Source organism: Oryctolagus cuniculus, chromosome 7 (assembly GCF_051225735.1).
Source record: "Oryctolagus cuniculus isolate XC-2025 breed Fujian yellow rabbit chromosome 7, ASM5122573v1, whole genome shotgun sequence".
NCBI lineage: Eukaryota > Metazoa > Chordata > Mammalia > Lagomorpha > Leporidae > Oryctolagus > Oryctolagus cuniculus.
The window spans coordinates 126,886,508-126,914,142 of NC_142873.1; the positions used below are offsets into that span (position 1 = coordinate 126,886,508).

Genomic DNA, 27,635 nt, shown 5'->3' on the forward strand with positions numbered 1-27,635 from the left:
CTTTAGTGCTGTGATGCTGAACAGATTACTTACACAAATTGGATTTGTATTTTTTCATCTGAAAAATGGGGGTAATAATATCTACCTCACAGGATTATTGTGAGAATTAAATTAACATACAGAGAAGACAAGAGAACTTAGTCACGTCAACTGCCTGCCTTTTCTCTCCTTCCCCTTCCCCTCCATGAAGACTGGTACCATTTCAGGTTAACAATTCTCAAGCGTTTATGACGTAGCAGAATTACCCAGAGCACTCTAAAATGCAGAGTCCTATGCCAGCATCGTGCCCCTGCCATACATGCACACACACACACACCCCTCACCCCTGCTGAATGAGAATGTTTGAATGAGGTGAAAGGACTGTACTTTTTCATCCATGTTCCAGTCAGCTATACTTTGAAAACGGTTGCCTTATTTATTCTTTGCAAAATATCCACTAAGTAAGTCTCTTTCCTTTGGACATTGAATTTGTGATTTGGTTCCTCTGCTCTTTGTATCCCATAGTGGTCCCCTTTCCATATTCTTAATTGTATGTATGTATTTATTTATTTGGATTCTCTCTCTCTCTCTCTCTCTCTCTCACACACACACACACACACACACACACACACACACGTCTGTGAGCTCCTTGAGAGCTAGGACTTATCTCTGTTCCCAGTGCCAAGGATACAGCCTGGACCATTAGAAGATACTCAGTTGTTTGTTGAATAAATAAGTGACATGGATTTTAGCCAAAACATTAATCTTGTGGTTTTGTGTGCACCTCCATCTAAATACTCTGGATTCAAGAGAATATTCCCCATAGATAAAAATCTGTTGAGTAGGAATATTTGCGAACCAAGATGCCAAGTTAAAGACCGAGCCTGTGTCTCGCCTCTGCTGGCATTGTGTTGGTGGACAGTTGACTCAGTGCATTTCCATAGCAGCTCCCGGAGCACCCGCTCAGCGGCTGATGTGTTGAGTGCTGGCTGCAAGAAGATGCTAGGCTGATCCCTGCTCTCAGGCTCTGTCAGCCACTGCCTGATTTCCTCTTGTCTGCGACTCTGCCTCATACACTAGCCTGTGGTCACTGCTTGCCTTGCCTGGCTCTCAGGATGTTCATTTTGGTACTTCTTTTTTCTCTACCTGGTTTGGAAGATGGAGCCACATGTGCTGTGTTTTGCATTTGCCACAATACTGATCTTTTTTCAGTATTGGAGAAGTACTAATGCCCACTCCTACAGTCATTTGATTTAGCATTGAGTATTTTTTTTTTTTTTTGACAGGCAGAGTGGACAGTGAGAGAGAGAGACAGAGAGAAAGGTCTTCCTTTGCCGTTGGTTCACCCTCCAATGGCCGCCGCGGCCGGCGCGCTGCGGCCGGCGCACTGCGCTGATCCGATGGCAGGAGCCAGGAGCCAGGTGCTTTTCCTGGTCTCCCATGGGGTGCAGGGCCCAAGCACCTGGGCCATCCTCCACTGCACTCCCTGGCCACAGCAGAGAGCTGGCCTGGAAGAGGGGCAACTGGGACAGAATCCGGCGCCCCAACCGGGACTAGAACTCGGTGTGCCGGCGCTGCTAGGCGGAGGATTAGCCTAGTGAGCCGCGGCGCCGGCCCAGCATTGAGTATTAATTCATATTTATAGAACATCTATTATATGCTAAGTACTGTTATGAAAAAATAGGAAATACAGCGGTGAAAAGTATAAATAAAACTCCTGTTTTCACATAGCTGTATTATTATAGAGAAGACAATAAGTACTGTAGTTCTATGAAAATAGTGGGGCCAGTGCTGTGGTGTAGCGGGTAAGGCCACCACCTGCAACACAGCATCCCATATGGGCACCCATTCCAGTTCCTGCCTGGGAAAGCAGTGGAAGATGACCCAAGTCCTTGGGCTCCTGCACCCACGTGGAAGACCCAAAAAAAGCTCTGGACTCTTAGCCTCAGCCTGGCCCAGCCCCAGCCATTGTGGCCATTTGGGGAGTGAACTAGCAGAGGGGAGTGTATGCTCACTCTCGCTCGCTCGCTCTCTCCTCTCACAGTCGGACCATCTTCCACTGCTTTCCCAGGCACATCAGCAGAGAGCTGGATGGGAATTGGAACAGCCAGAACACAAACCAGCACCCATGTAGGATGTTGGCATTGCAGATGACGGCTTAACCTACTACACTGGCCCCCACAGTTTTTTGTTTTGTTTTGTTTTTAAATTATTTACCTGCTACACCACAGCGCCAGCCCCAAGGTGGCAGCATCTTTATCCCTGTTCTGCTGAAGTACAGACTCCAGAAACAAAGGGAAGAGATGACCTGGAGGCTGCTGTCCGCATCAAGAGCCGAGCCAGGATCTGGAGCCACTGTCCGCACACCAGACCTAACGGTATCGTCTATGGGGTCTTTCCTCACCTTCACCCAAACAGGGCTACTTCTGAGTGTGTCAGGTCTCAGGAATGGGGAAATCTGTCAGGGCAACTTGGGCTCTAACTACTTAGGAATCCCAGGCTTCCCAGAGCTCTCTGAGCCAGGTTGCTCTGGGTCGGCTCACGAGAGCTGCAGGGTGTGGTGCTCGGTGACATCTCCAGGCTCATCCTTAACGCGGTCGTTCTAAATGAGGGAAGTTCTCTGAGCAGGAAATCCCTCTCGGTCGGCCACTCCACTCCAAGCCCTGAGTCCCCAGGTGCCCCTTGCTCACCCAGATCCAGCCGGCGAACACCTGTGGTTCTGTCCCAGTCCCAGGCAGCGGTCATTCTGCTTGCTCTGGTTGCAGAGGCCACCGGAGGAGGCAGCCAGCTTCAGGGCTCGTGAGCAGAAAGGGCTGGCAGATGGTGACTCTGGGGAGGAGGTCGGTTATTTAGAGTGGCAGCCTAAACATTCGAGCTCTTGTCTTGGCTTATCCAGCCTTAACATTAAAGAGACCTTCGCAGCTGTCCAGCCAGTTTTCAAACAGTGCTTCAGGAAATCCCAAAACTTCTTTAGAGGCAGAGACCCTGGGAGTCTGATCCTTAACCCCAGCTCAGCCAGAGAAGCAGTGTTTTATTTACTGGGCTTCTCACAAGCTGCCATTTGAAGAAACGGTTTCCAAGAAATACAGAGAAAACCCTGGTTGTAGTCTAAACCTCCCACCATAGCAGCCCTCTCAACAGCATTCCCAAGCCACTGAGCAGCTGCTTGAGAACTTCTCAGGGCCTGGGAGCTCTCTACCGTGCCGACTGACCTGTGCCGTGCTGAGACAGCTCTGAGCGAGGGCAGGCTCCTACCCCGCCCCCAGCTGAAATCCGCCTTCCTCTCACCTCCCTCACTGGGCATCCTGCTGCCTGCCATAGCTGCAGCCTCGCAGAAAAGTCTTGCCTTCTACCTACCTGTCTCCTGAGGATATGTGAAGATCGCTCTCAAGCTGCCCTGGAGTCCTCAGCAGATTGAACAACCTCTGTCTTACCTTGGAGTTGGGGCCCAGAATTGAGACCCCGATGGCCTTGTCATGTGACCAGAGTGGATTCAGGGTGGCACTCCCTTAAAGTTAACGTGGCCCACCTGGAAGTCATTTTCCCACTAACTCCACCCACCTTTTACCCACCCCCATCCTCCCACCCTCAGCCGTCTTTCCATGGGTTTTCCTGCCCAGAACTTTCAAATTTGGGGTCCCTACATATATCTATTTCCTTCGGTTGGCTTCAGTCTACATCTTACCTTGAGCCTTGACTGTTGTCCAGAACTAGAGTCCCTCCTGACAGATGTGGTATTCACTTCTTGGTCGTCTTCTCATCTGCCATAGCAGTAATCATAGGTAAGTCGTGTCGCTTCAGGTTCTCCACTTGCCAAAAACATTCTTGCTCTGATTTAAAGTCGGTGAGCAACGTCCAGCCTGTGGGCCATGTAAGGCCTCCAAAATCATTTGGTCTGGCCCTGCAGGACTCCGAATTCAATAAACCTACAGCAGGCTAATTTTTAAGTTTATGATTTTGTATGGCTCACGAATGATGTTATAAATACCCAAATGGCCCTTGGCAAAAAAGTTCCCCACCCCTGGGGAACATTCCCCATCCCTGCTGGCACACGCTTGATCCCAGATCATTTTTGTTGCCATTGTCCCTACATTCCCGATTTGGACTGAATCCCACCCTACCTTCTCGTTTCTCCAGCCCACATTTATTTCCCATTTTTGTCTGTGATCACGCAGGGAGTAGCAGACAGACCTCATATTTTGACATGATTTTGCAGGGGAGAGAGAACAGCACTGAGGCGCTGTGCTGCCTGTCATTTAGTGTGTGATCCCGCAAGACTGATATGTTTGCCTCTGCTACCTAAGTTTCTTTCATTCAGCCTTCATAACAATACCACAAAGCTAATATTATTCCCATTTTACAGATGAGGATACTGGGGAGAACAGCGTTATGGATGTGAAGAATCGGGCCTAAGTTAGAATCCCAGGTCTGTCTTTTATTAGCTGGCTGGCCTTGGGCAAATTAATCCATCTCTCTGAGCCTTTGTATTCTCATCTCCGAATGAAATAGTCCTATCTCAAGAGTTAACAAAAGATTAAATGATATGGTATACGTAGAACAATTAGCTGTACATATCACATATCATGAAAGTGCAAAATCATAGCTGTTAGATGAAGTTCCTCTTTTTTTTTTTTTAAAGATTATTTATTTATTTGAAAGAGTCACACAGAGAGAGGAGAGGCAGAGAGAGAGGGGAAGGGAGAGAGAGAGAGGTCTTCCATCCAAAGGGTCACCTCCCAGATGGCTGCAATGGCCGGAGCAGTGCCGATCTGAAGCCAGGAGCCAGGAGCTTCCCCCCGGGTCTCCCATGTGGGTGCAGAGGCCCAAGGACCTGGGCCATCTTGTACCGTTTCCCAGACCATAGCAGAGAGCCTGATTAGAAGAGGAGCAGCCGGGACTAGAACTGGTGCCCATATGGGATGTCGGCGCTTCAGGCTGGGGAGTTAACCTGCTGCGCCACAGCACCGGCCCCAAAGTTCCTCCTCTTTTCAGGAGACACCTCTGTGCAGTGGAGGTAGAGACCTTCTATTTCTAGAACACGTGTTTCTGCTGTTTCTGTTTCCAACACCATTTGCCATTTTCAGGAATTCTCTTCCAGGAATTAAGAGGCATTAACAGTGGCAGTCACAACAGGCCAGCGAGCAGGTACAAATCTCAAGGCTGGGTTCGTAGGCTGCGAGACAGGATGAAGAAGAGGAGGCTGGATTCAGCCTAGAGCAGATCATAGGGGTGGAAGTAAGCGCCACTTACCAATTTAGTTAATTAGCGTTGGAAGTGGAAAGGTAAGGCAGGTAGCAGGCCCAGAGGCTGCCAGCTGACATCTGGATTAGGAGCCTGGTAATACCTGGAGCTCTAGGCCAAGGTGCAGACCTGATTATCTGAGGATCCTTTATCTGAGACTAAGTTAAATGCTTCTTTTAACTCCTTGTCAACTCATTTGACATAACTTTACAGCTTAAAGAGACTAAATCCTTTTAATCTTCTCATTTTCCTATCTGGCTGGGGATCAGAAACACTAAGAACCTGTCAAAGCTATTGAGTCTTGGGCCCCATCACTGAGGTAAGGAATGTGTTTGGGGCAGGGCCTGGGAAGCCATTGTTCTTTGGCTCTTTTAACTCTCCATGGAGTTCAGAAACCCCAGCAATGAGCTAGTTCTTTTACAGCTAATGCAAAAGGCCCCAAGACAGGTAGGGTGACTTCCCTGCAGTCACACAGGAGGTTGGCAGCATTCCTTTCACCTTTGTTCCAGATTTGCTTGGCATTTCCACGCAAGGCAGCCACACTGGAAAGTATCTGGAAACCAGAACTCGATTATTTTCCGCCTTTAGCGAAGATGTCTGGAATAAGAGCCATTCCCAGCAGGTCTCCGTGGAGCGAGAGAGGAAAGCAGAGGCTGCCCCAGACTTGCAGTCCACATGTTTTTTCTCGTTTGATGTTGATAGCTGAGAATTTCCCGGGCTCATGACCCCTGGAACCAAAGACTGGATCATCAGTGGCGCAGGACTGGCTGCACGGGGAATTGTGTGTGGCCTGTGCCTGCTGAAGCTCTCCACGCTCGCCTGTGGTGAGCCAGAAGAGGGAGATGATAGATGGCGAGCTAAGCAGGCAGAGATGGGGGTGGGGGCAGTGATGGAAACTCAGCTACAGTGTTCACTCGGTTGGGAGGTTTGCACCCCATTGGAGCTGGGACTGATTGGCTGGAACTTTCTTGCCCTTTCAGTTTGTCCTCTGGGCGCCCCTGCAGAGAGGAAACTGCCATCAAGGTCAGAGAAGTGCTGGACCTCTCGGAGGCCGCCTGCCTTGGGCGGGTGACCCTCAGACAGTCCCTGCTTCCCGAACCCCTCTCTCCTCTCTGTGCTTGCCCTTCTGCCTGTCCCTTTTTCCTTTCCTACCCACTGCTCACACTGAACAGTTTGTCCCTTGCACGCCATCGGTAGAACTTGTGGATGACGACCTGCCCTAGCGGATCTTGCAAGGATATCAGAAGAGGGAGGAAGGGGCCGCTGCTGTGGCGCAGTGGGTTAAGCCACCGCGTGCAACACTGGCATCCGTATTGGAGCACCGATTCCAGTCCCGGTTGCTCTGCTTCTGATCCAGTTCCTTGCTAATTTGACTAGGAAAGCAGCAAAGGATGGCCCACATGCACAGGCCGCTGTCATCCACATCTGAGATCCAAATGGAGTTCCTGGCTCCTGGCTTTGGCCTTGTCCAACCCTGGCCACTACGGCTATTTGATGAATGGCTCAGTGGATGGAAGATCTCTCTCTTCCTCCTCCCTCCCCCTTCTGTCTCCCACCTCTCTCCTCCTTCCTCCTCCTCCTCTTTCAAAAAGAAAAATGGCGGGGAGGGAGAAATGGAGGTGGTGTTGAAGTTCCTGAGGACCACTGATGTGGTGCAGCGTGGATTCAGGCACACATACCCGTGCTGTCATCTACTTTCCCAGGAGAACATTTTAAAAGAGAAGAGAGTCCAGCCCCCTTTCAAACTGGTTTGTCCTCTAACTTCCTGGAGGACATATGTGATGGCTCTTAAACAGTGTATCTGCTGAACACTCAGGCGACATGAGGCAAAGGAGGCAAAAGACATAACTGCAGCCACGGCTGTATTTGTGTGGAATCCGGACTGTGCAGACCCCACCCACCTCTGCCCGAAGTGCTGCCCAGTGCTGCAGCAGACGTGGTTTGCCCATCTCCCGGGAATGAAGCCCGGCTGGCCCCCGAGCACACTGCAGAGCTGAGGGCGGACAGTCCCCTCTCTGCACTTGGCAGCCCTGCATGCCTCCCTCTGAAGGGAAGGCCCACTTAAAAAGCTCTAGGGAGAGGCCAGGACTGTGGCATAACGGTGAAGCCACAGCTGTGATGCTGGCAGCCCATATGGGCAGCTGTTCCAAATCCTGGCTGCTCCACTTCCAATCCAGCTCCCTGCCAATGTGCCTGGGAAAGCAGCGGAGGACGGCCCATGTGCTTGGTCGTCTGCACCCATGTGGGAGACCTGGGAGAAACTTCTGGCTCTTGGCGTCAGCCTGGCCCAGCCCTAGCTGTTGTGGCTATTTGGGGAGTGAACCAGTAGATGGAAGATTTCGCTTGCTCTCTGTCTCTCTCTCCCCCTCTTTCTTTCTCCCTCTCTCCGACTTTCAAGTAAACAAAATGTTTAAAAAAAAAAAAAAAGCTTAGCGGTCCTTCCCACTCGGGTTGCAGAGAAGAACAAATGAGACTGCATCTGCAGCACAGGCAAGAAAGTTCTCTGAATGGCCTCTGAATGGCTTTAATTAAAAAAAAAAAAAAAGGTTTATTTATTTATTTGAAAGGCAGAGTATCAGAGAGGCTCCCCAATTGGCTGCAATGGCCAGAACTGTGCTGATCAAAGCCAGGAGGCTGGAGCTTCTTCCGGGTCTCCCACATGGGTGCAGGGGCCCAAGGACTTGAGCCATCCTCTGCTGCTTTCCCAGGCCATAGCTGAAAGCTGGATCAGAAGTGCAGTGCCCATGTGGGATGCCAGCACTGCAGGCAGCAGCTGTACCTGCTATGCCACAGCACCGGCCCCTCTGAATGGCTTTTATTTTTTTTTTTTATTTATTTTTTTTTTTGACAGGCAGAGTGGACAGTGAGAGAGAGAGACAGAGAGAAAGGTCTTCCTTTTGCCGTTGGTTCACCCTCCAATGGCCGCCACGGCCGGCGCGCTGCGGCCGGCGCACTGCACCGATCCGATGGCAGGAGCCAGGAGCCAGGTGCTTTTCCTGGTCTTCCATGGGGTGCAGGGCCCAAGCACCTGGGCCATCCTCCACTGCACTCCCGGGCCACAGCAGAGGGCTGGCCTGGAAGAGGGGCAACCGGGACAGAATCCGGCGCCCCGACCGGGACTAGAACCCGGTGTGCCGGCGCCGCTAGGCGGAGGATTAGCCTAGTGAGCCGCGGCGCCGGCTGAATGGCTTTTATTGCCATGAGTTATTAGGCCTGTCCCTCTTCCTGCCTGGGCCCCAGTTTTCCCATAGACTTCAGGGAGATCAGACTGAGTGATATCCCTGGACTTTTCCCATTGAAGAGACTCCGCCCCTCCTCACAGCCTCCACTACTGCACTATGAGGTGGGACTCTGGGGGCCTGGTAGAAGAGCCTTAGAAGACGAAGTTGAGGGCAGGGGCTGCACCTGGCCTAAATGCAGTGCTTGAAACCTAAGGGGCCTTTTGTAAACACTCAGACAATGAATGGCCAAGCCAAAGAGAATTGGATCTGCTGTGTCCACCCCACCGTGCTGTCATTTCTAAGATGTTGAAACTGTACTAATTTACCACTATCACTAAAAATATCACCCAACCTGCTGGCGATCGTCAGGGACTCTCACCCTGGGGTGACTCTGAGGCAGGTATGTGGAACCTACCTGGAGAAAGGATGCTGTGAAGGAAGGAGGGAGGCACCATGGAGACTGGCAACTCTGGGGCGGCTTCCTGTAGGAGAAGGGCCTTGAGCTGGGCTGTGTGTTTGGGGGTGCTCCAGGAAGGCAGCCCCAGAGGCTGAAATTGAGGCGTCACAGCGGTAGGGTTGCACGGAACTTCCTGTGCAATGTGGTGGGTTCCGTGGAAAACAGCCTGTCACCAACCATCCCTTCCATTTCCGGGGTGCCGCCGGGCTGGAGGGGACAGTGCCTCCCGGAGTCCTGCTGAGTGCCAGGTCTGGGGGCCCTGACATTATCTTAAGGGAACCTAACCTGTGCATATCGGGCTTTCATCACAGCCTGCAGAGGTCTCCTTCCAAAGACCCTAACCCTGGAGGGGTGAGGGCAGTGCCTCCTACTCAAGGGGTGAGCAGGGAGTTGGGAGGGAGGAGGACACTGGGGTCTGAGGTTCTCAGAGGCACAGGGGCCCTGCTAACTTCAGAGGGACCACAGCCCCCCGCCATGGGGGCTGTGCCACTTCTGCCTGCACATCTCCCTCCCGAGAAGCAGTGCAGCCCTCTGGGCGGCAAGGCTGACAGCTCTGACTACCCTGGGCCCAGGGCCAAGCTTCCTCCCCCCGCTACACAGACACCCACTGGGTGCTGGAAGGCAGCACCCTGGAGCAGACTGACCACAGTGTGTGCTGTTCATAGGCACTGGCTCCTCGCAGCTCTTCTGTGGGCCAGATGTTGCTGTGGTTTTGCTTATTTTAGGAGAGAAGGAGAAATGGGCTTAGGGAAGAGAAGTGCCTTGGCCAAGATCACACAGCGTCTTAAACCCTCCTTGTCGACCTTGCCTTCCCCAGTCATACTGCCTTGACCCTCGTCTTCTTCAAGCTAAAGGAAGCTGAACTTCTTACAGCCGTGGAAGTGCCCACAGCTTTCTCACTCAGTGGGTGGGGAGGGAAGATCCTGGCTGGGAGAGTCTGCCTCCTGGGCGGGGAGGAGCAATCTGCAATGGAAACTTCCTTGGGTGACAGTGAGGAGAGAATGGCCCTATCAGGCTACAACAGGAGCCAGAGGCCCGGGGAGGCACCTTGGGGATACGGGTAGCTCATTCTGGAAGAGGAATGGCTGTAGGGCACCTTTCCTGGCATCAGAGGGGCTGGGGTGTCCCAGGAAGGAGTCACTGTGTCACTGCATGTCACTGGAGTCGGAGCAGGACAGGAAGCTGGCTCTGGCAGGCGCTTAGTGTGGCTAGAAGATGCTTACGTGGAGCAGATGAGGAAATTCAGGGCTAGAGAGGGGCAGGGGTTCCTGGGTCTCCTGTCACTGGGAGCTCCCAGCAGGGAGGCACGTGCCCGGCTGTGCAGCGGAAGGAGGCACATCCTCCCCCGGGTCCTTGCTGATGCCTGCCGAGCTTCAGTGATGAGCCCCTCTGGAGCCACCTATCACCCTCAGGTCACAGTGGCAGGGCAAAGTGCCTGTGCCGTGTAGGTGTGCAGTGCCATAGATTCACACGCCTGCAGGGAGGGCGGGGTCTTGTGCACGATCATGGTCTCTCCAGCCCAGAGGTCAGAGGTGTCAAGGTCTGGGCCAGCCTCCCACAGACACACAGGTGCTTTCGAAGTCCCTTGTATTTCCCACAGTGCAGGATTCTGTGCTTTTTGCTCTTCACCAGATAAACGCCCGTCCATCCTATGCAGCCCAGCTCAGAGGTACAGAAAATAACCGTGTGCAAAGCCACAGAGGAAGTCACACCAAGTTCCAAAGAATCCTACCAGCTATGATCTCTGCCCGCAGGATAATATAATTAGAAGTCAACAAGAACAACATAAGCCTCCCCATAGGCTGAGAAACTAAAGAGCACACTTCCAAATCATCCAGGAGTTAGCGGAAATGACACTGAGAGTTCTCAACCGTTTGGACGTGAACGATAAGGAACGCGCATGCAGTTTCTAAGTCATTTCCTCTCTGAGGTCAGCCCTGACCCCACATTACTCCTCCCTGTGACTCTCCACCCCCCACCCAGCGCTGTGCCCTGGCTTCTGATAGGATTCAGTTAACAGGGAAACCTGGCCAGATGCGAGAGAGGCAGCAAGGGAGGGAGGGGAGAGGAGAGAAAAGAAGAGAAGGCCCCTCTATTACTCCCAGTCCTGCCCTGTACATGCGCCCCTTGACCTTGGGCCGCAGCACTGGTCAGTAGCCCTCTCCTCTAGCACCCGCTTCTACCACTGCCCACCTCCCCAGCCCTTCAGCCTGCTGTGGACAGCCTCCCACTGCTCTCTCCAGCCCTGGCTGGGTTCTGTACAGCCTGACTACACCTATCACCAGGGCCTCCATTAGATTCCTAAAATACTCCTGCTCTTACAGCTTGCGTGGCCAGCAGTCCAGAACCCGGCCCTCACTCCTGGATGGCAGAGCCCTGACCTCGTGTTAGCAGGGGGTGCCAGCACCTGAGGTTACTGCCGGGATGACCTTCAGCCAGTCCCCTCATCTCAGCGTACAGTCCCGCTCAGTCCTGAGTAGGATCTCACCCTAAGTGGAAGCAGATGTTCATGGAGGATTTGGTGCAGATTAAGATTTACATAAAATGCAGAGAACTTTGGGACAAAATAAGTCCTGAACAAAAGAGTGGGTTTTCAGCTCTATGAGCAGGGTTCTCAGATGCCGGTATGTTCCTGTGCCATGAAGCAGGCAGAAGGCCCAGACCCAAGGGGAGCCCACTGTGACATCTGGGCCACAGTAAGTACCCACCTACAGCCTCCAGGTGTCCCCTACCTGAACTTGCTCATCCCCCTCCCCCCCCAGGACAGCTTCTGTAATCCACCTTGACCTTCCTAACCTAAAACACTTCTCATTTCCACCCCATCCCAGCCATGAGCAGGCCAATGGGTCCCCTGGCCTGGGGCCATGATGTGCACTGAGCACCTATGGGGCTATGGCTACCCCCAGGGAAGGAACCCAGGTCAAAAAGGAGGCAGGTCTTGAGGTGTTTGGATTTGGGTGGGAGAAAGAAGGGAAAAAGTTATTCCAGACAGGGCCCCGCTGGGACAAGAGTCTGGTGTTAGGAAAGGAGTGGCGGGGGGGGGGGGGGGGGGGGGAGGCGGGGGAGGTGAGGAGAGAAGAGAGCCCGGTCCCGGGCCAGCCTGCTGGGGAGGGGAAGTCTGGGATTTGAGCACTCATTGGGCAGGTCTTCTCTGGGATCAGAGGTTCAGCTCATGAATCCCATCGCAGGCATGCGCTCATTCATACATTCACCCATTCCTTCAAGGGCGTTCTGCGGGCCTGCTGTGTTGGGCACCATGCCAGCAGCCAGCATGTGTGCATGCCCATTTGGGGAGTGAACCAGTGGATGGAAGCGCTCTCTCTGTCTCCTCCTTTCTTTATTAAACAACAACAACTTGGGATGCCTATATCCTGAGGGGAGTGCCTGGTTCCAGAGCCGGCTCCTCTGCTTCGGAATGAGCTTCCTGCTAATGTGTACCCCGAGAGGTAACGAGAGATGGCTCCGAGTCGGGTTCCTGCCACCAGCATAAGAAACCCAGACTGAGTTCTGGGCTCCTGGTTTCCACCGGGCGCAGCCCTGGCTGTTGCAGGCAATTGGGGAGCGAGCCCAAGGATGAAAGGTCTCTGTCTCAAATGAAGTAAAAACACATAAATAAAAATCGTGCGTGTGTGTGAGAGAGAGAGAAGGATAGGGAGACAGCAGTCCCATCTTTCATTGCGTTCTGGGACAAGTGAGCCGGGAAATCACCATTGATCTGGCAGCCCTTTCGTTTGTGCGCCCAACAGAAGCGGGCGTGTCCCCATTTTCCAGCCTAGGGTCCTGAGGCTGCGTCCCTGGCGGAAGAGGGCCGGCTGCTCGGCTGCTCGGTCGGTCCCGTGCCCGACGGGAAGCTGGGAGCCCGATATGGACTTCCCGGAAAGGCGGGAAGTGTGTCTGTAAATTGGGGTGGAGGGAGCCCCCTTTCCCCGCCCCCAGGCCGCGGCGTGGCCGGGCCGGGGGCGGAGCTGGCGGCGGAGGGCGGCCGCGGGCCGGCAGGGCGGGCAGGCGTCCTGGTGAGCAAGCTGGCCCGGCGGGAGGACCGGCAGGAGGAGGGCGACCCTGCGCGCCGGGCCGTGCCCCGCGGCCTGGGCGGACCCCGTGAGTGAGCGCCCGCGCCCCCGCGCGGACGGGCCCAGCCCCGCTTCCACTTTCATTTCTCCGGCTGTCCCTGTCCCGGCGTGGCACTGCCCGGAGGCGGCCCGGCCTGAAGACGGACTGGCCAGAGCCTTCGGTCCGGTCCGAGCTCCGAGGCTCTGAGCTGCGGAAGTCGGAGGTGGGGTGGCGGTGGCGGAGGGGGGCGTGTCCTCGGGGGCGGAAACGTCAGCCGGCGCCTCTGGGTCCCGCGACCTGTCTGGCCCCGACAGCTGGCAGGGGGCTCAGACGCGGAGGGGCTGCGGAGGGGCAGGGGCGGGCGCGGGGCCGTGCGCCGAGGGGTGGGCGTGGAGTCTTCGCTTTGCCTTCTCTCTGGGATCTCGGTCCTGCAGGGCCTCGGGGGCTGGATTCTGGGCACAAAGCAGAGCCCGGGAGGGGCAGGTGTGGCCGTGGCAGGGCGCAGTGCCATACAGGCAGGGGGCACCGGTACTCCGCATCTGCAAAGGCCGCCGGCCACCCTGGGAGTATACGGACATCCAGTGTCAGGAAATGGGGTTGAAGTGCGCTGCGGCCTGGGGCGCGGGGCGGGGGGAGGGGGGGGCAGTGGTTCAGGGAGGGGCTTGGAGACTGAAGAGAACGCTGCCGGCACTGTAGGTCCGCTGCCCTGGGCCCACCCCCAAGCTTCCACTTCCCTGAGCAAGACCCAGGCCTTGTTCTGCAGCAGGAAGTGGAGTCTGACTGCCTGTTCAGGTGTCAGTGTGTGTGTGGGGCGGGGAGGGCGGCCAGGAAGCAGGTTGCTCTGTTTGGTGGGAAAGATGCGGCCCCTCTTCCTCCATCCCCCACCCCAGCCGGCCAGAGCAGGAAAGTGGTCCTTTACTTCAGGCCGTGGGCTGAGCCCCACCTGACCCGGGTTCCCAGTCCTGCCGGTAACTTGCTGTGTGAATGCACGCGGGCTCCCTTCCCGGCTTAGCTTCCCAACCTGTGCAAGTAAGTGGCGCCAGTTGATTTCTCAAAGCTGTTTTTACTTGGATCTACACTTTGCCTAAGCCTGTGCCAGGTCCTGCCCTAGGCCAGAGGTAGCCCATGGCCAAAGGGCAGGCTTCATACGGAGGGGGAGATCTGGGCTCGGTGGGGCTCGGTAGAGGAGGCTGCGGAAGGAGGTGGCTTCCTCCTGCCCGTGCTGCCGGGTCAGGTGCGGGAGCAGCGTCAGAAAACACAGCCCGAGGGGGGAGGGGGCGGGGGCGGGAAGAAGCCCGGGCTGGCGCCTGCAGACAGGTGGAAAGAACAGCAAGGGTAAGGTGAGGAGGGGTCGTGTGCCAGGTGAGGGTCTTTTCTAACCCTCCTGAGAGCCGGGAAACCCCACCCCCCGCGGTGAGAGAGTGCCTGGGGCAGAACATTCTCCCTCAAGCAGAGTTTGAAGTGCAGGCAGCAAATGAAGCAGCAGAAACTTTTCTGCAGTCAGGAAGCCCCCATCCCACGCTGGACCCTTCCCCAGGTGAGACGCTGAGCCGTGGGGCTGGGCGAGGTGCGCTCCGGCATCTGTGAGGTTTCTCCTGCTGCAGCCTGTGCCTGCTGTGCCCGCCGCTCTGGTGTACTGGGCTGTCCCCAGCCTGGCCTGCCTGTGGTGGACACACGAAGGCCCGCTGCTCCAGTGTCTGGGCCATTAGTCTGATTGGCTGCCAGAAGTAACAGCCTCCCCAGCCCGCATTGCCATGCGTTCGGTCACATCCAGTCCTCGTCCTGTTCCCAATCCTGGCCCAGCATTCCTGGAGACTAGAGAAGGGAACTTGCTCCAGTGTCAGCCATTCGACCTGAGGTCAAGGCCAGACTTTTACTGTACAGCCCAGTGTAGGGCTGAGGGCAGGGGTCAGGGTCAGAGCTCAGTGCTTAGCTTACACCCGGTGTTAGTACTCTGGGGTCAGGGTCACTCTCAGCAGGTGTCTGGGTCTGTGCTTCCCAACAGCTCTCGCACTCTCAGGGGAGAGGAGATGACTGAGTACCCTGAGACGCTCAGAAACCACGCTGCATCAGAGCAACCCAGGCTTCGCTATAGGGGCCACCCAGCGGGCCAGTGGTGGCTCTGAGACGCGAACCCAGGGCTCCTACCTCTGAGCCCGCTGCTCTGATGGCTGCTCCCCAAAGTTTGTGTGGAATCTGGGCTCCTTCAGTTCTAGGAGGCAAAACAAGCATGTCTGAGGTCTGGAAGGGCCCAGCTGGGCGGGTCTGACTGTGTTCCCCACTTCTGGGTGCCAGGCACACACTAGGGGCACTAGGAAGTCTGCTGAGGGGCAGGTGCAGGGGGAGGGGCCAGTGGCTGTTCAGGTTTGGGGGAGGGCTCTCCAGCCATTTTCAGAGGAAGCAGTACCCTGAGCCTGTCCCCTCCCCCCACACACACACCAGTTCCTGCAAGCACACTCAGAGGCCGCCCAGCTGGCCATGTGAGGGCCCTTTCCTCTTTCAGGGTGAAGCAAAAAAGGAAAGGAAAGGAAAGGACATTTTTGGTAAAACAGTCTCTTCTGCTCCCTGGGAATCCCCGGTGGCCGGATGGACTACGGGATATCCCAGAGGAAGCCAAAGGCTGGGACCCTGCCCCCAGCACAATGCAGCCAAGCTCTCCCACGCTGCACCTGCTGGGCTGTGGGGTTCCCAGAGGCCCTCTTGTCCAGGCGCCGCCTACTGGCGGGCCCACAGGGAGCCTCTGCTACCCCTGTAATGGTCAGCAGCAAGTCTGTTGAGCACCTGTTTGGAGCAGGCTGAGATGCAAGGAACGCCGAGAGAAAACTGGGTGGGGAGGTGGGAGGTGGGAGGTGGGGTTGGAGGAGGGCCCAAGGTAGGGTGGAGAGGGGGCAGGACTCCAGGCCTAGGGGATGAAGCTGCAGATTCCCGCCCAGGGATGCAAGATTGGCCCAAGGCTGAGCGGTGGGAGGGGCAGGATGTCTTGGAAAGTCAGGCCCTGACCACCTGCTCTCCATGCCCTTGTCCTTAGCAGCTTCTGCAACGTTCCTGGCTCTGGAGTCCCGCACTCCGGGCCCGGCCTGGCCATGGCGCTGTGCCTGAAACAAGTGTTTGCCAAGGACAAGACATTCCGGCCGCGGAAGCGCTTTGAGCCCGGCACCCAGCGCTTTGAGCTGTACAAAAAGGCGCAGGCATCACTCAAGTCCGGCCTGGACCTGCGCAGCGTGGTGAGGCTGCCTCCCGGCGAGAACATCGACGACTGGATCGCCGTGCACGTGGTGGACTTCTTTAACCGCATCAACCTCATCTACGGCACCATGGCCGAGCGCTGTAGCGAGACCAGCTGCCCGGTCATGGCCGGCGGGCCCCGCTACGAGTACCGCTGGCAGGACGAGCGCCAGTACCGGCGGCCGGCCAAGCTCTCGGCGCCGCGCTACATGGCCTTGCTCATGGACTGGATCGAGGGCCTCATCAACGACGAGGACGTCTTTCCCACGCGTGTCGGTGAGCGCCACCTGGCCGGAGAGGCAGGCATGGCAGGGAGGGAGGGAGGGAGCCCGGCGGAGCCCAGGGCATAGACAGGCATTGAGCCTGGCGTAGCAGGGCAGGGAGAGGCGATGGGATTCTTCTCATCCTCATTGGGTAGGAGAGGAAACCGAAGTTGAGACAGGTCAGGTGTCTTGCTCAAGGTTAAGGACTGCCTGACTCCCATGGGGCTCTGTGCTCAAAGCTTGAAGGTCCCACCAGGGACCAATCCGGGAAAACCACACACTATCATTCTCAGAATGTTCCAGAACAGGTGCCCCCCAGGTGTGTGCGGTAGGTCCCCTCCAGCCTCCTGGTCATGCCCTCTGACTCCTGGTCACAGGAAAGCAATGGGGCTGTTGACTGGGAGGCTCTCTTGGCGTCTTCATCTCAGACTGGAGCTGTGAGGGTGGAATTTTCCCTAGCCAGAGGCCTTTCCTTATCTCAGCTGGGCAGCTGAGCCGGTGAGGGTGGGGAGGGGAGATGAGTGATGTCACCCTGGCCCCGCCCCCCGCCAGGAGGGGTGTGTTGATCAAGAAGCTGAGCGGTCCTAACACTGCATCACAGTGGCCCCACCTGTACCCAGCTGGTAGCGTCAGAGGTGGGTGGGGTGCGTTGGGCAAGCCCAGCAGGGAGAAGTCTGAGTGCTGAGGGAGGCTGGGCACTGAGTCACAGTTCAGTGCCCTTGGCTCCTCCCCATCAGGTGACCTGCCCTTTCCTGCACTATTATGTCCAACAAGGAATACCTTTATTTCACAAAGGAGGAAACTGAGGCAGAGGGGAAGTGGGCTGAACTGGGAGGGAATTGGAACTGGAGCATGGGCCTCTTGGGGCTCAGAACCCAGGAAAAGCCGGGGGGGGGGGCCTGGCTGAGCAGTGAGGAGCCAGGTGGGCCAGGTGCAGGCCTGACTCTGGACTCTTACTTGCTCCTAGCCTTGTCTCCCTAGACCTGTGATATCCCAGCTCTCGGTGCCTTTAACCTTGACTCCAGCCACAACAGAGAAAAGGACTTGCAGGCACTAAGATCTCTGCCCTGAGCGTGGAGGGCTGTGCAGAAACTGCCTCTTTGATAGGTCCCAGGACATTCCTGGGGCCTGGTCCGTGTCATCAGTCCCTGAGGGGCACTGTAGAATGCAGGGGATGCAGAGGGGGTTTGACTCCTGCCTGCAGTCTGTTCCAGTTAACAGTTACGTGGCTTGGGCACAGGGCTTCACCTTGACACACCACTGCTCCACCGCAACCGACCATCAGGCCCATCAGCAGAATTGTACTAAGGACTCGGACTCGTGACAAAGCACAGGGGTTTTACATGTTTTTTTTTTTTTTAATTGATTGATTTGAAAGGCAGAGGAAGAGATAGGTAGGGAAGACAGAGTGACAGAGAGAGCTTCCATCCGCTGGATCACTCCCCAAATGGGCACAGCACTTGGGGGCTGGGCCAGACCCAAGCCAGGAGCCAGGAGTTTTTTCCAGGTCTCCCATGTGGGTGGCAGGGACCCAAGTACTCGGGACATCTTCTGCTGCTTTCCCAGGTGCATTAGCAGGGAGTTGGATCGAAAGTGGAGCAGCTAGGACTCAACCCGTCACCCACAAAGGATGTTGGCTTCGCATGTAGCGGCTGGACCCAGTGCGCCACGATGCCACCCAGATGCACATGTGTCTGTGTGTCTGGGGAGATTTGGGGCTGTACCTTCTTTTTTTTTTTTTTTTTTTTTTTTTTTTTTTTTTTTTTTTGACAGGCAGAGTGGATAGTTAGAGAGAGAGAGAGAGAGAGAGAAAGGTCTTCCTTTTGCCATTGGTTCACCCTCCAATGGCCACCGCGGCCGGCGCATCGCGCTGATCCGAAGCCAGGAGCCAGGTGCTTTTCCTGGTCTCCCATGCAGGTGCAGGGCCCAAGCACTTGGGCCATCCTCCACTGCACTCCCGGGCCACAGCAGAGAGCTGGACTGGAAGAGGGGCAACCGGGACAGAATCCAGCGCCCCGACCGGGACTAGAACCCGGTGTGTCGGCGCCACAAGGCGGAGGATTAGCCTATTGAGCCACGGTGCCGGCTGGGGCTGTAACTTCTATCATAGTCCAAGAAGGGTTGGCCAGTGACCCCCAGCAAGGTTGCAAGGTCCTGCTTTGGGTGATGAGGACGTGTGAAAGGTGATTTGTATTTCAGCAGGGGAGTGGCCCAGTCAGTTGTGTGCTTCATTAAAAAGGAAAGTAGGGGAGGGAGTAAACCACTCTCTTTCTCTGTCTCCCAAAAGGAAGTGTGCTTGGCAAAAAGCCACCCTGGGCTTAGGCTGAGTGTGTGAGGGAGGCTGGGCGAGGCAGAGTTTTGTCACCAGCAGGCTGACGCTCCCACCCTCCCCCTCCCTAGGAGTTCCCTTCCCCAAGAACTTCCAACAGGTCTGCACCAAGATCCTGACCCGCCTCTTTCGCGTCTTTGTCCACGTCTACATCCACCACTTCGACAGCATCCTCAGCATGGGGGCGGAGGCCCACGTCAACACCTGCTACAAGCACTTCTACTACTTCATCCGCGAGTTCAGCCTGGTGGACCAGCGGGAGCTGGAGCCGCTGGTGAGGTCCAAACCCCAGCGCCCTCCCCACCAAAGCTGGCCTCTGGGGGTTTTCAGGTCCAAAGCTGCCTGCTTTGGGAAACTCCAGGACCCACATGGCTCAGTTAGGAGAAGGCACGTCACTCACTGAGATTTCATTCAGTGCCAGTTTACAGCCTAGAGGTGGGCATGGGGACGGGAAAGGGGCCAGGCTCAGGCGGAAGAGCAGCTGGTCCCTGCCTGGCAGGCTGAGCTCTGACTGCCCCCTCCTTACCTTCTGTCTCTACAGAGGGAGATGACAGAGAGGATCTGCCACTGAGCCCAGGCCCGGACGTGTTACCCATCACCTGGACATGTGAACACAGGCTGGTGGGGGAGGGGACTCTTGGGAGTCTGGCGGCAAGGGAGCGGAAGGCCCTAGGACCCCTCCATAAACCCGAAGCCTCTGGACTTCTGCTTGTCGGGAGTCTGCCCTCACGTCCCCCTGACTGATTGTGAATGAGGAAGCGAAGGGCTTCAGGGTGGGCAGATAGAGGGAAGGAGGGGCCGAACCTCTGGGGTGAAGTCTGGGAGCACGGTCGGCCAGGGGATTTCTTCCCCGATACTTGGCCCTTCCGTGGTGATGTGGATGTGGCTGAAGTGATGGCAAGAAACCTGCAAGAGAGCAAGCGGCCTGAGTGCGAGTGAGCCCAGATACCTGTGTGCGTGTGTGTGTATGAGAGAGAGAGATTTTAATTGTGGGCTGTGTCTGAAAGGTAACTGCTTTCGACCTTCCTGGCACATAGTAGGCCCTCCATAAACATGGGTGGATAGATGGATGGATGGATGAGTGGATGGGAGGATGGAGAGTGAGTAGGTGGATAGAGATTGGGACCATCAGACCGTGACCTGTCGGTGTGATGACAGGTCAGCAGTGCCCCTGCTCAGTGTGTCTAACAGTTATGTAAGAGCTTGGAATGTGGTTGCAGATGCAGCTCTACATTTGAGCCTGTAGGCAACCATCTTCCATTAGCACGAGTCCTGGGAACTGAGGGAAGCTAAGAAGAGGGCGTCTTGCCTGACTACCACAGACGCAGGTTCTGATTGGTTCAGCCAGAGATGCCCCTGAGCTATCATTTCATTCATCCCTCTGCCTTCAGGAGGGCCAGCTGAGGGTTGGGGATGATCCTTCGGGTTCACCAGGGTACCCTGGTGCTTACACTGGGCATGGTAGATGCCGATCTAGCTTCCCAGATCTACAGACCCAGCTCCTAGGATCTGAAGTTCCAGCACAGAATAATCTGCCAGCCCGAGAGCCGGTGCAGCATGGACTGGTGACTGCAGTCTTCTCTCCCACACAGCTGGTGAAAGAACTGTTGCAGCGTGAAATGCCCCCATCCTGGAAGTGCCTGCCTCCTTCCCAGCCGCCCTGAGACATTCCAGCTGTCCACAGGAGCCCGAGCTGTTCATTCAGTACCCCATCACTCAGTACCTCCATGCCCAGACCTTCGGTGGAGCCACAGAATAGGAACGGGGTTCCACCCTCCCAGAGCCTCCACACTGGGAGGCTAGGATGGAGAGCCGGAAGGGACCCGAGGACGTCCAGTCTCAGCATCTCAGCATGCACAGGAGAGGAGGGAGCCCTCTGCAGTGCGCGCCAAGTGAAGCTGTCATGGGGCTGGAGTAGAAGCCAAGGGTCCTGGCTCCCACCCCAGGGCCCGTTGTTTGCTACGGAGAGAAGGTGTGGCAGGCCCTCTCCAGAACTGTTCCTGCTCTGAGCAAGAATGTCAACCCCGCTGCCTCCCGGGCTGGCTGGGGTTGGCTGCTGAGCCAAGCCTCCGAAGTCATGCCCCTCTCAACGGCCTAGAAGCTGCCTGCCCTCTGGGCAAACAGATGGAGCTCCTGGGACTGGCCAGCTGGGCTGGGGACTGCTACCGCCACAGAAGTTCCCGAGGGAAACATGCTGGCCGGAAGCTGGGCCAGCAACTCTGCAGAGAGGGACGTCGGAGCTTCCGCAGAGTGGACTGTGGCTGGCAAGATGGATTCTAGGCTGCGGCCAGGGCTGATTGCGGGGAGGGGGAGGAGAAATCTATTTTTGTGAAACAGAGGGAAGACTTTATTGTTGTTATTTTTGGTAAAAATAAAAGAGGTGAACTAAAGCAGCCAGTGGTGGGAAGCTGTGGTCTGGGTGCCACATGGTTCCTGGCAGACCGTGGAAGGAGCTGGCCAGAATGGCAGTGGGAAGGACCCTTGTCCTGAGATCCTGGGCCATGGCCATGTGCAGGGCTGGCTGGTGTGGTCCTGCATGGCTCAGTTCTCCAGGGTGGGGACAGCCAGGTTCTCTGAGGGCGCTGGGCATTCTAGGCCAGGCTAATCTGGGACCTTGGTGTGTCCGGGGCTGGCCCTTGCCTTCCAGGAACTCAGCTGGGAATCATCCCTTGTTTCAGCCCAGGTTGCCTGGCACTAGCTGTTCGCATCCAAGTGCCTTAATCAGGGTGGTGTGGGGACATCATGGGTTAAGGGGCAGAGTAGAATTAGAGTCCCAGCACTAACCACTGCACAGGGAAGCCGTGCTCCACAGGAAGCCGCTTGTTGCTGGCCGGATCGCAAAGCGGGCATGGCAGGTCACGGGCCGACTCGGGCTTACTCCTCAGCACACTCCTGATTCTCTTGACTCAGGTGCTGCTGTCATTCTGTTGCCCCTGACGCACAAGCTGCCCAGACAGGAGCTGAAAAGCAGCGTGAGTCTTGGGAGTCAGCAAAGGCCCTCCCAGAGTGCCCGCTCTACCTACAAAGGAGTCAGACTGATTGGGCAGGGCTCTCCCTGGAGGCAGAGGCCTGGCTTCCAGCCCCGCTTGGCTCCTGAGTTTCCGTGGCAAGCCCGTCCTCCTGTATTTCTCAGTTTCCCCTTCTGTTCCATGATCGAGGTGGAGGTGAAGGACACTGATCACTGAGCTCCTTTGTAACTCACATTACTCATCGTGAATCATTCATAACAACAGGAGTAGCTACTGCCGTGTCTCAGGCACAGCTCTCAGTACCTGACATACAATAGCTCACTGAGTCCAGTTTGTCCATGAATGTAGAAATATATGAATACAAAGCCAACTGCCTGACTCCCCTCCAAGCCCCTGGTATCCCCCACTCCCTTCACTCTTTTTTTTTTTTTTTTTTTTTAGATTTTTTACTTATTTATTTGAGAGGTAGAGTTACAGACAGTGAGAGGGAGAGACAGAGAGAAAGGTCTTCCATCCGCTGGTTCACTCCCCAAATGGCTGCAATGGCTAGAGCTGCACCGATCCGAAGCCAGGAGCTTCTTCTGGGTCTCCCACGTGGGTGCAGGGACCCAAGGACCTGGGCCATCTTCTTACTGCTTTCCCAGGCCATAGCAGAGAGCTGGATGGGAAGAGGAGAAGCCAGGACTAGAACCGGTGCCCATATGGGATGCCGGTGCTGCAGGCGGAGGATTAACCCACTGCGGCACAGCCCGGCCCCCCCTTCACTCTTCTGAGATCTAGATGGCACTTCACTCTGCTGTCCCATCTTCAGGAGAAGCCCAAGTCCAGCATTTGCACACCTCCCATGACTGATCACTCACTACCTCCTCTCAATCACGGGACAGCTCATGCCACCAGTAAGTCCATTTTTAAGTACACTATGGTAGTGAGGGCAGATTTATTTCCAAACGTTGTGGCCTAAGGCCTGCACCTGACGTGGGAGTGTTGGTAAATACATCAGGATGCCAATAGCAAACTGCTTTGAGAGATGCAGAGAGGGATGCTTAGAAAGGAGAGGAGAGCAAAGAGGGCTGAGGCCTCAGCAAAGCAGAGAAAAGAGAGCCCCCCGCCCCGCCCCGCCCCAGGAGAAAACCCAGCAGGGTGGGGGTGTGCTGGGAGAAGGTGTATTGGAGGTAGAGTCTGGTTGGGAAGCCAGGCGAGGCTTTGTTTTCCTGTTGGCTCAAGATGCACAATGATGGCTGGAGTTGCAGTAAGCCATCCTCTCACCCGGGGCCACGCATCCATCCACCTACCGAGTAAAGGGTGGCCCAGCAGCCTTGGTCCCCAGGAACACAACAACCTCTTGGGGCTTCCCTGCTGCCACTGTGGAATGTGTGGTGAGAGGTCCCCAAACTGCACCTGCTCTGGGAGAGGCCTCATCTGATGTGAGGGGGACTCCATTGCCGTGTGGAAGACATAGCAACTCTTTTTAAGATTCTTATTTATTCAGAAGGCAGAGAGACAAAGAACTTTCATCCACTGGTTCACCCCCTAAATGCCTGCAAGAGCCAGGGTTAGGCCCAGGCTGGGACTAGAAGCCTGAAATCCAATCTGGGTCTCCTACACTGGGGTGAGGGCAGAGCAGAATGTGGGCAGGGACCCAACGACTTAAGCCATCACTGCTGCATCCCAGGTACATATGAGCAGGAAGGGACTCAGCACAAGTACTATAACGTGGGATGCGGGTGCCCCAAGCAGCATCTTAGCTACTGCACCCCATGCCCACCCCAAATACAGCAATTTTGGGAACTTGGATTGGCGCATAGTGCTGAGTCACCCAGGACCTGTTGGATATTGAGACAGTCAGGGAGCGGAGAGAACAAGTCAGTAGGGCCTCTGAGGACTTGAAGCCTGGGGTAGCCTGGAAGTGATGGGCGGGAGACACCAGCATATACAGGCGCCTTCGGGTTGGGCTGAGGACCTGTAGAAGGGTCTGAACACGGAAACGTAGGAGAAGGCTCTCACTCCTCCAGCTGTCAACCAGATTGGGAAATCGAGCAAAGTCCTAAACACTCCCTGATGCATCAGATTTCTCATCACATAAAGATTGAGCCCAGAAGGGAAAGGCAGTAAATGTTTGTCAAGTGACGGTGGGAGGCAAGCCCAGGGGCCCTTTAACAAGCACTGCTCACTAGGATTCTTCCGGGAATCCTGAAGCAGGCAGGGAAGGGGTTTACCTCCATGTCACAAGGGAAGCTCACTCAGTCAAGGCCTGTATTAAACCCCAGCCAGCACGCGGAGCCCCTCTCAGTGCACCTGCAGCTGAGGAAGAGGTGGCATTAATCTACTGAGGTTTGTCTCCAATAAGTGAACTTTTTAATTTTTTAAAATTTATTTTGAACTACTGGGGGTGATGTCTATCAAAGGTGAAACTGTAGGCATCCCGACCTTTAAAAGAAAGCTCCGTTTTATAAGAGGCCAGCAGCATTTCCCCGTGTGTAAAATATACCCAAAATTCCTTCCTGGCGTGTAGCAGCGCTAAATAAATGTTAATTACACCCGCCACTGCGGGCGCCCCACCCACCCAAGGCTTCCCTGGCTCAACTCCGAACGGAAAGCGTCCGAAGCGGATAAGCCCCACCCTCGAGCCCGCAACCTCCCGCCTCTCTCCTACCACGCCTGCGCAGTTTACTCAGCTCGCCCCGCCCTCCGGGAAGCCATAAGAGCGCAGGCGCAGCTCCGCCCCCTCACGCCCCTCTCCAGTCGGGCCCGCCTCCCCGCGTCTAGCACCGCCTCTTCCGCGTTCACAGCGGAGAGATCTGCAGGTGGGGTGCGCGCGACCGCTCCCGCGGAGAGTCAGCAGAGGTAAAAGCGAGACTGCGAGGTGTCTCTCCGAGCAGAGCGGGCCCGGGTCTGCGTGAGTCCCTGTGCCCGGGAGGGGGCAGTCAGGGCTGTCAGAGCGGCCTAAGGTCACGACCCGGCTCTGCTGCGAAGGGGGACACTCTTTTAGAAGTGACCTCGGGGCTCTGTCTGGGACGAGACCTGGGCGGAGCGTGTCCCGGTCAGGGCTCAGCCTGTGACATGGGTTTGGGCTAGGATTGTGACAAGTCCGGGTTCGGTCGGTATTGGAGGTGGGAGCTCAGTGTGGCCACTTTGCGCCTCGATCTGTCTCCCAGGGATCGGGACTGAGTTCAAGGCTCAGCCAGTGCAACCTCTTGAATAGTTTTTCACTTGAGGCATTTATAAAATCCGTGAAGCACTTTATTTTCGAGTTGGCTGTTTTCATTTATTTTGCAATATTTAAAAACACCTGTCGTGGGCAGGTGGCTGTCCAGCAGAGGAGAGGTCACTGTGGCAGGTGCGGGCTCCCTCAGAGAGCTCACAGGCTGCCAGCAGAGGGTCAGGGCCGATGGGAGGCCAGGAATGAAGTGTGGTTGGAAGTGCTTGACTTTGGGGTCAGGCAGTCTTGGGTTCATACCTCGCCTTTGCCACCTCCAAGCCTGTGTCCTCAAGCAAGTCATTTCCTATCTCAGAGTTGCCGTTTCTCCTCTGTAAAGTGGGTATAGTGAGGTCATCCTGAGGCTTGAATCGGGTTACATGTAAGCCACCTACTGTGACACCTGTCATGTCATCTGCACCGAATACAAGACTGCTGAGATTTCTAGGAGCGAGGACGTTGTGGGCTGGGGTGCTTTAGCGAGGAGTTGTTATGATCTGGGCCCTGAGGTGAGGCCTCAGTAGTTTTACAGAAGGAAATGGTCTTGCAGGATGGGAAGCACTAATGCGTATTGCCCAAGGCCTGTGTACCAGGCGCCTGCTGGGCACCGGGTGTGTAGTGTCCCACTGGGTCGCCAGCTGCCAGCCAGGTACTTTCAGCCCACTGACCTTAGCTTCAGCCACTCTCAAGAGGGTTGGGTTTTGTATGGACTGAGCCAGCTAGAGACCGTGGTGCCATCTCCCCCAGCAGCTTCCACCTCCGCTGTCTCTCTCTGCAATCCAGAGAGTTGGCTGGGCTCCTGCTTCCTCGGGAATGTTGTTACTGTAGCACGTTGGCAGATTTTGCTGGTTGAAAGACCTGGCAACTCAGACTGCGTGATGCCAGACACCATGGGAGAGCGAAGCTCTGTGCAGAGGAGCTGTGACAGAGTCCAGTACCTGCTTAGGAAATGCGTGTGGCCCCATGGTAATTTAGTAACTGGGTCCTCTGAACTCATCCACAAGTCCTTCCATAATATGTTCCCAGACCTTTCCCCTGCCCTGTTCCCACAAACCTGCACCTGTGCCGCAGTCCAAACAAACTAATCTTGGCTCCTCAAACACCCCTTACCTGTTGCTGCTGCAGCCTCTGTTTGCATTCCTCCTTCCTGGAATTCCCTACTCCTCCTCATCTTTCAAGGCCCTGTCCCTGGAGAAGCCTCTTGGATCCTCCCGCTGTGTTGGTTGCTCCCTTTCCTGACTTCTGTACGGAGGCTGAACCTGCAGTGTGGTTCTTATCACCATCTGCCTTGGAGCATGTCTCCCTGTATGGGCTCCGAGTCGTTGGATGGCAGGGGACCCCAGCTGTCTCAGAATGCCTCCTCACCAATACGGCGCCAGCACATCCTCGGCCTCGGCAGTGTTCGTGGCTAAGTGACTCAGTGACTTTGTGTTTACTTGCTTTGGTCCTTGCTTTATGAGCTGTCAGGTTAGGTTCCCAGTGGAGCTCTGTGTTTTTCTTCCTCTCTGTGCCCAAGGAAGGCTGTGGGTTAGATTGATGATGCCCTAATTGCAGGCATCAAAGGCAAGAAAGTCCAGGAATTCTGCACAAGCCAGGATTCTTCATCGGTGCTGTTGCTTTCAGGCTCTTGTCTTGCCTTTTCTGTGAGTTTTGTCAGGAAGGAAATAGAACTCTGTTTAGGGACCTGCACTGGTGTGATATAGTCCTGGTAGGGGACAGCCCACAGGTGGCTGACTAATCAGTTGCTCTGCCCTTGGCCTTGGGAAACAGTAGTCCCTCCTATCTGGGGACCAGCAGCTACAAATACACATTTTTCCTTGCCAGCAGCCTCAGCCTATGGAACAGAAGGTTCTTTGTTGATCAAAGAAAAATATACATTGTTGAAGGCAGAAGGAACTTGGGGACCATCTGGTTCTGCCACTTTGGTTTTACAGATGGAGAAAGGCCCAGAGAAGAGAGATAACTTGAGCAAGATTCCACAAGGACTTAGTCACTGGTAGAGGCAGTTCTAGAAGCAAAACCCCTGTCTCTTCGGTGCACTACACTGTTAGTATAATATCCAACATGTATTGAGTGCTTACTGTGTGCGGGACACTGTTTTAAGTGATTTTAACTCTATTTTATGGACTCAGAAACTGACACAAATAGAAATCCTCCAGATCTATTTTCTGATTCTACAGCTCACATTTTTAGTGTGGTTTTCATGGCAGTTATCGCCTAGCCAGTGGGTGGGAGGAGCAGTTCTAAGAAATTGCTCCCAGATGTGCCTCCATCCTGGGTGAGAGCCATCCTCCGAGCGATGCGTCCCAGGACGCTGCAGATATGTCCCGGGAGGAGCCCAGCGCACGCTGGAAGAATGGGTGAAGCAGTGAACCAAGCCCACATGAGTGTTCGTGGGTCTTAGTTTTGGAATATTAAGATACTTCAAAAATTGCCTCTTTCTCAACGGCAGGCTCTAAATGTACAGCTTAGAAAAAACTCGGTCTGGTATCTTCCTGTGAAGAGTCCCAGGGAGGGGTAGAAAGAGCCAATTCAGTAAGCACAGCCTGTGGCCTTGCTCAGCACAAGAGAAAGAGTCGCTGCACCGAGAAGGCCCCGCGTCTTGCCTCTCGGAGCCCTCTCCCTCCAGTGTGGTTGGGAAGACAGATAAGCGCAGACATAGCTGCGATCGCACTGACCGCGATCACGCTGACCCGGGAAGGGTA

General features: G+C 55.4%; 3 protein-coding genes across 26 annotated transcripts in view; all 3 read left to right on the forward strand.

Annotated features, from left to right (window-relative positions):
- ATPAF1 (ATP synthase mitochondrial F1 complex assembly factor 1) overlaps positions 1 to 8,022 on the forward strand; it is a 44,053-nt gene extending 36,031 nt beyond the window's left edge. Inside the window, exons 9-10 of one of the 2 annotated variants that reach the window (XM_089337383.1) lie at positions 2,211 to 2,357; positions 5,730 to 8,022. In XM_089337383.1, the coding sequence (XP_089193509.1) occupies positions 2,211 to 2,357; positions 5,730 to 5,945 (363 nt within the window). In that variant the 3' untranslated portion in view covers positions 5,946 to 8,022. Of the gene's footprint in view, positions 1 to 2,210; positions 2,358 to 3,300; positions 5,626 to 5,729 lie in introns of those variants that run through there. The other variant, XM_070078555.2, reaches the window with a different exon arrangement.
- On the forward strand, positions 2,223 to 21,155 carry MOB3C (MOB kinase activator 3C). Of its 15 annotated transcripts, none has more exons than XM_070078561.1 (5): positions 12,851 to 12,996; positions 15,980 to 16,449; positions 18,837 to 19,039; positions 19,307 to 19,382; positions 20,358 to 21,155. In XM_070078561.1, the coding sequence occupies exons 2-4, from the start codon at positions 16,032 to 16,034 to the stop codon at positions 19,334 to 19,336; spliced, it is 651 nt and encodes a 216-aa protein (XP_069934662.1). In that variant the 5' UTR covers positions 12,851 to 12,996; positions 15,980 to 16,031; the 3' UTR covers positions 19,337 to 19,382; positions 20,358 to 21,155. The 15 variants fall into 15 exon arrangements, with proteins under 15 accessions (XP_089193514.1, XP_069934662.1, XP_008263518.1 ...); XM_051856515.3 differs by having other exon boundaries at positions 12,857 to 13,171; XM_089337388.1 differs by lacking the exon at positions 12,851 to 12,996 and adding an exon at positions 2,223 to 2,357 and having other exon boundaries at positions 19,307 to 21,155.
- A 3,304-nt stretch (positions 21,156 to 24,459) lies between these two features.
- The window catches only part of MKNK1 (MAPK interacting serine/threonine kinase 1), a 41,988-nt gene continuing 38,812 nt past the window's right edge, over positions 24,460 to 27,635 (forward strand). For all 9 annotated transcript variants that reach the window (XM_089337399.1, XM_017346328.4, XM_089337395.1 and 6 more), the window contains exon 1: positions 24,460 to 24,578. The gene's annotated coding sequence lies outside the window, so the exon portion shown is untranslated. The remainder of the gene's footprint in view (positions 24,579 to 27,635) is intronic.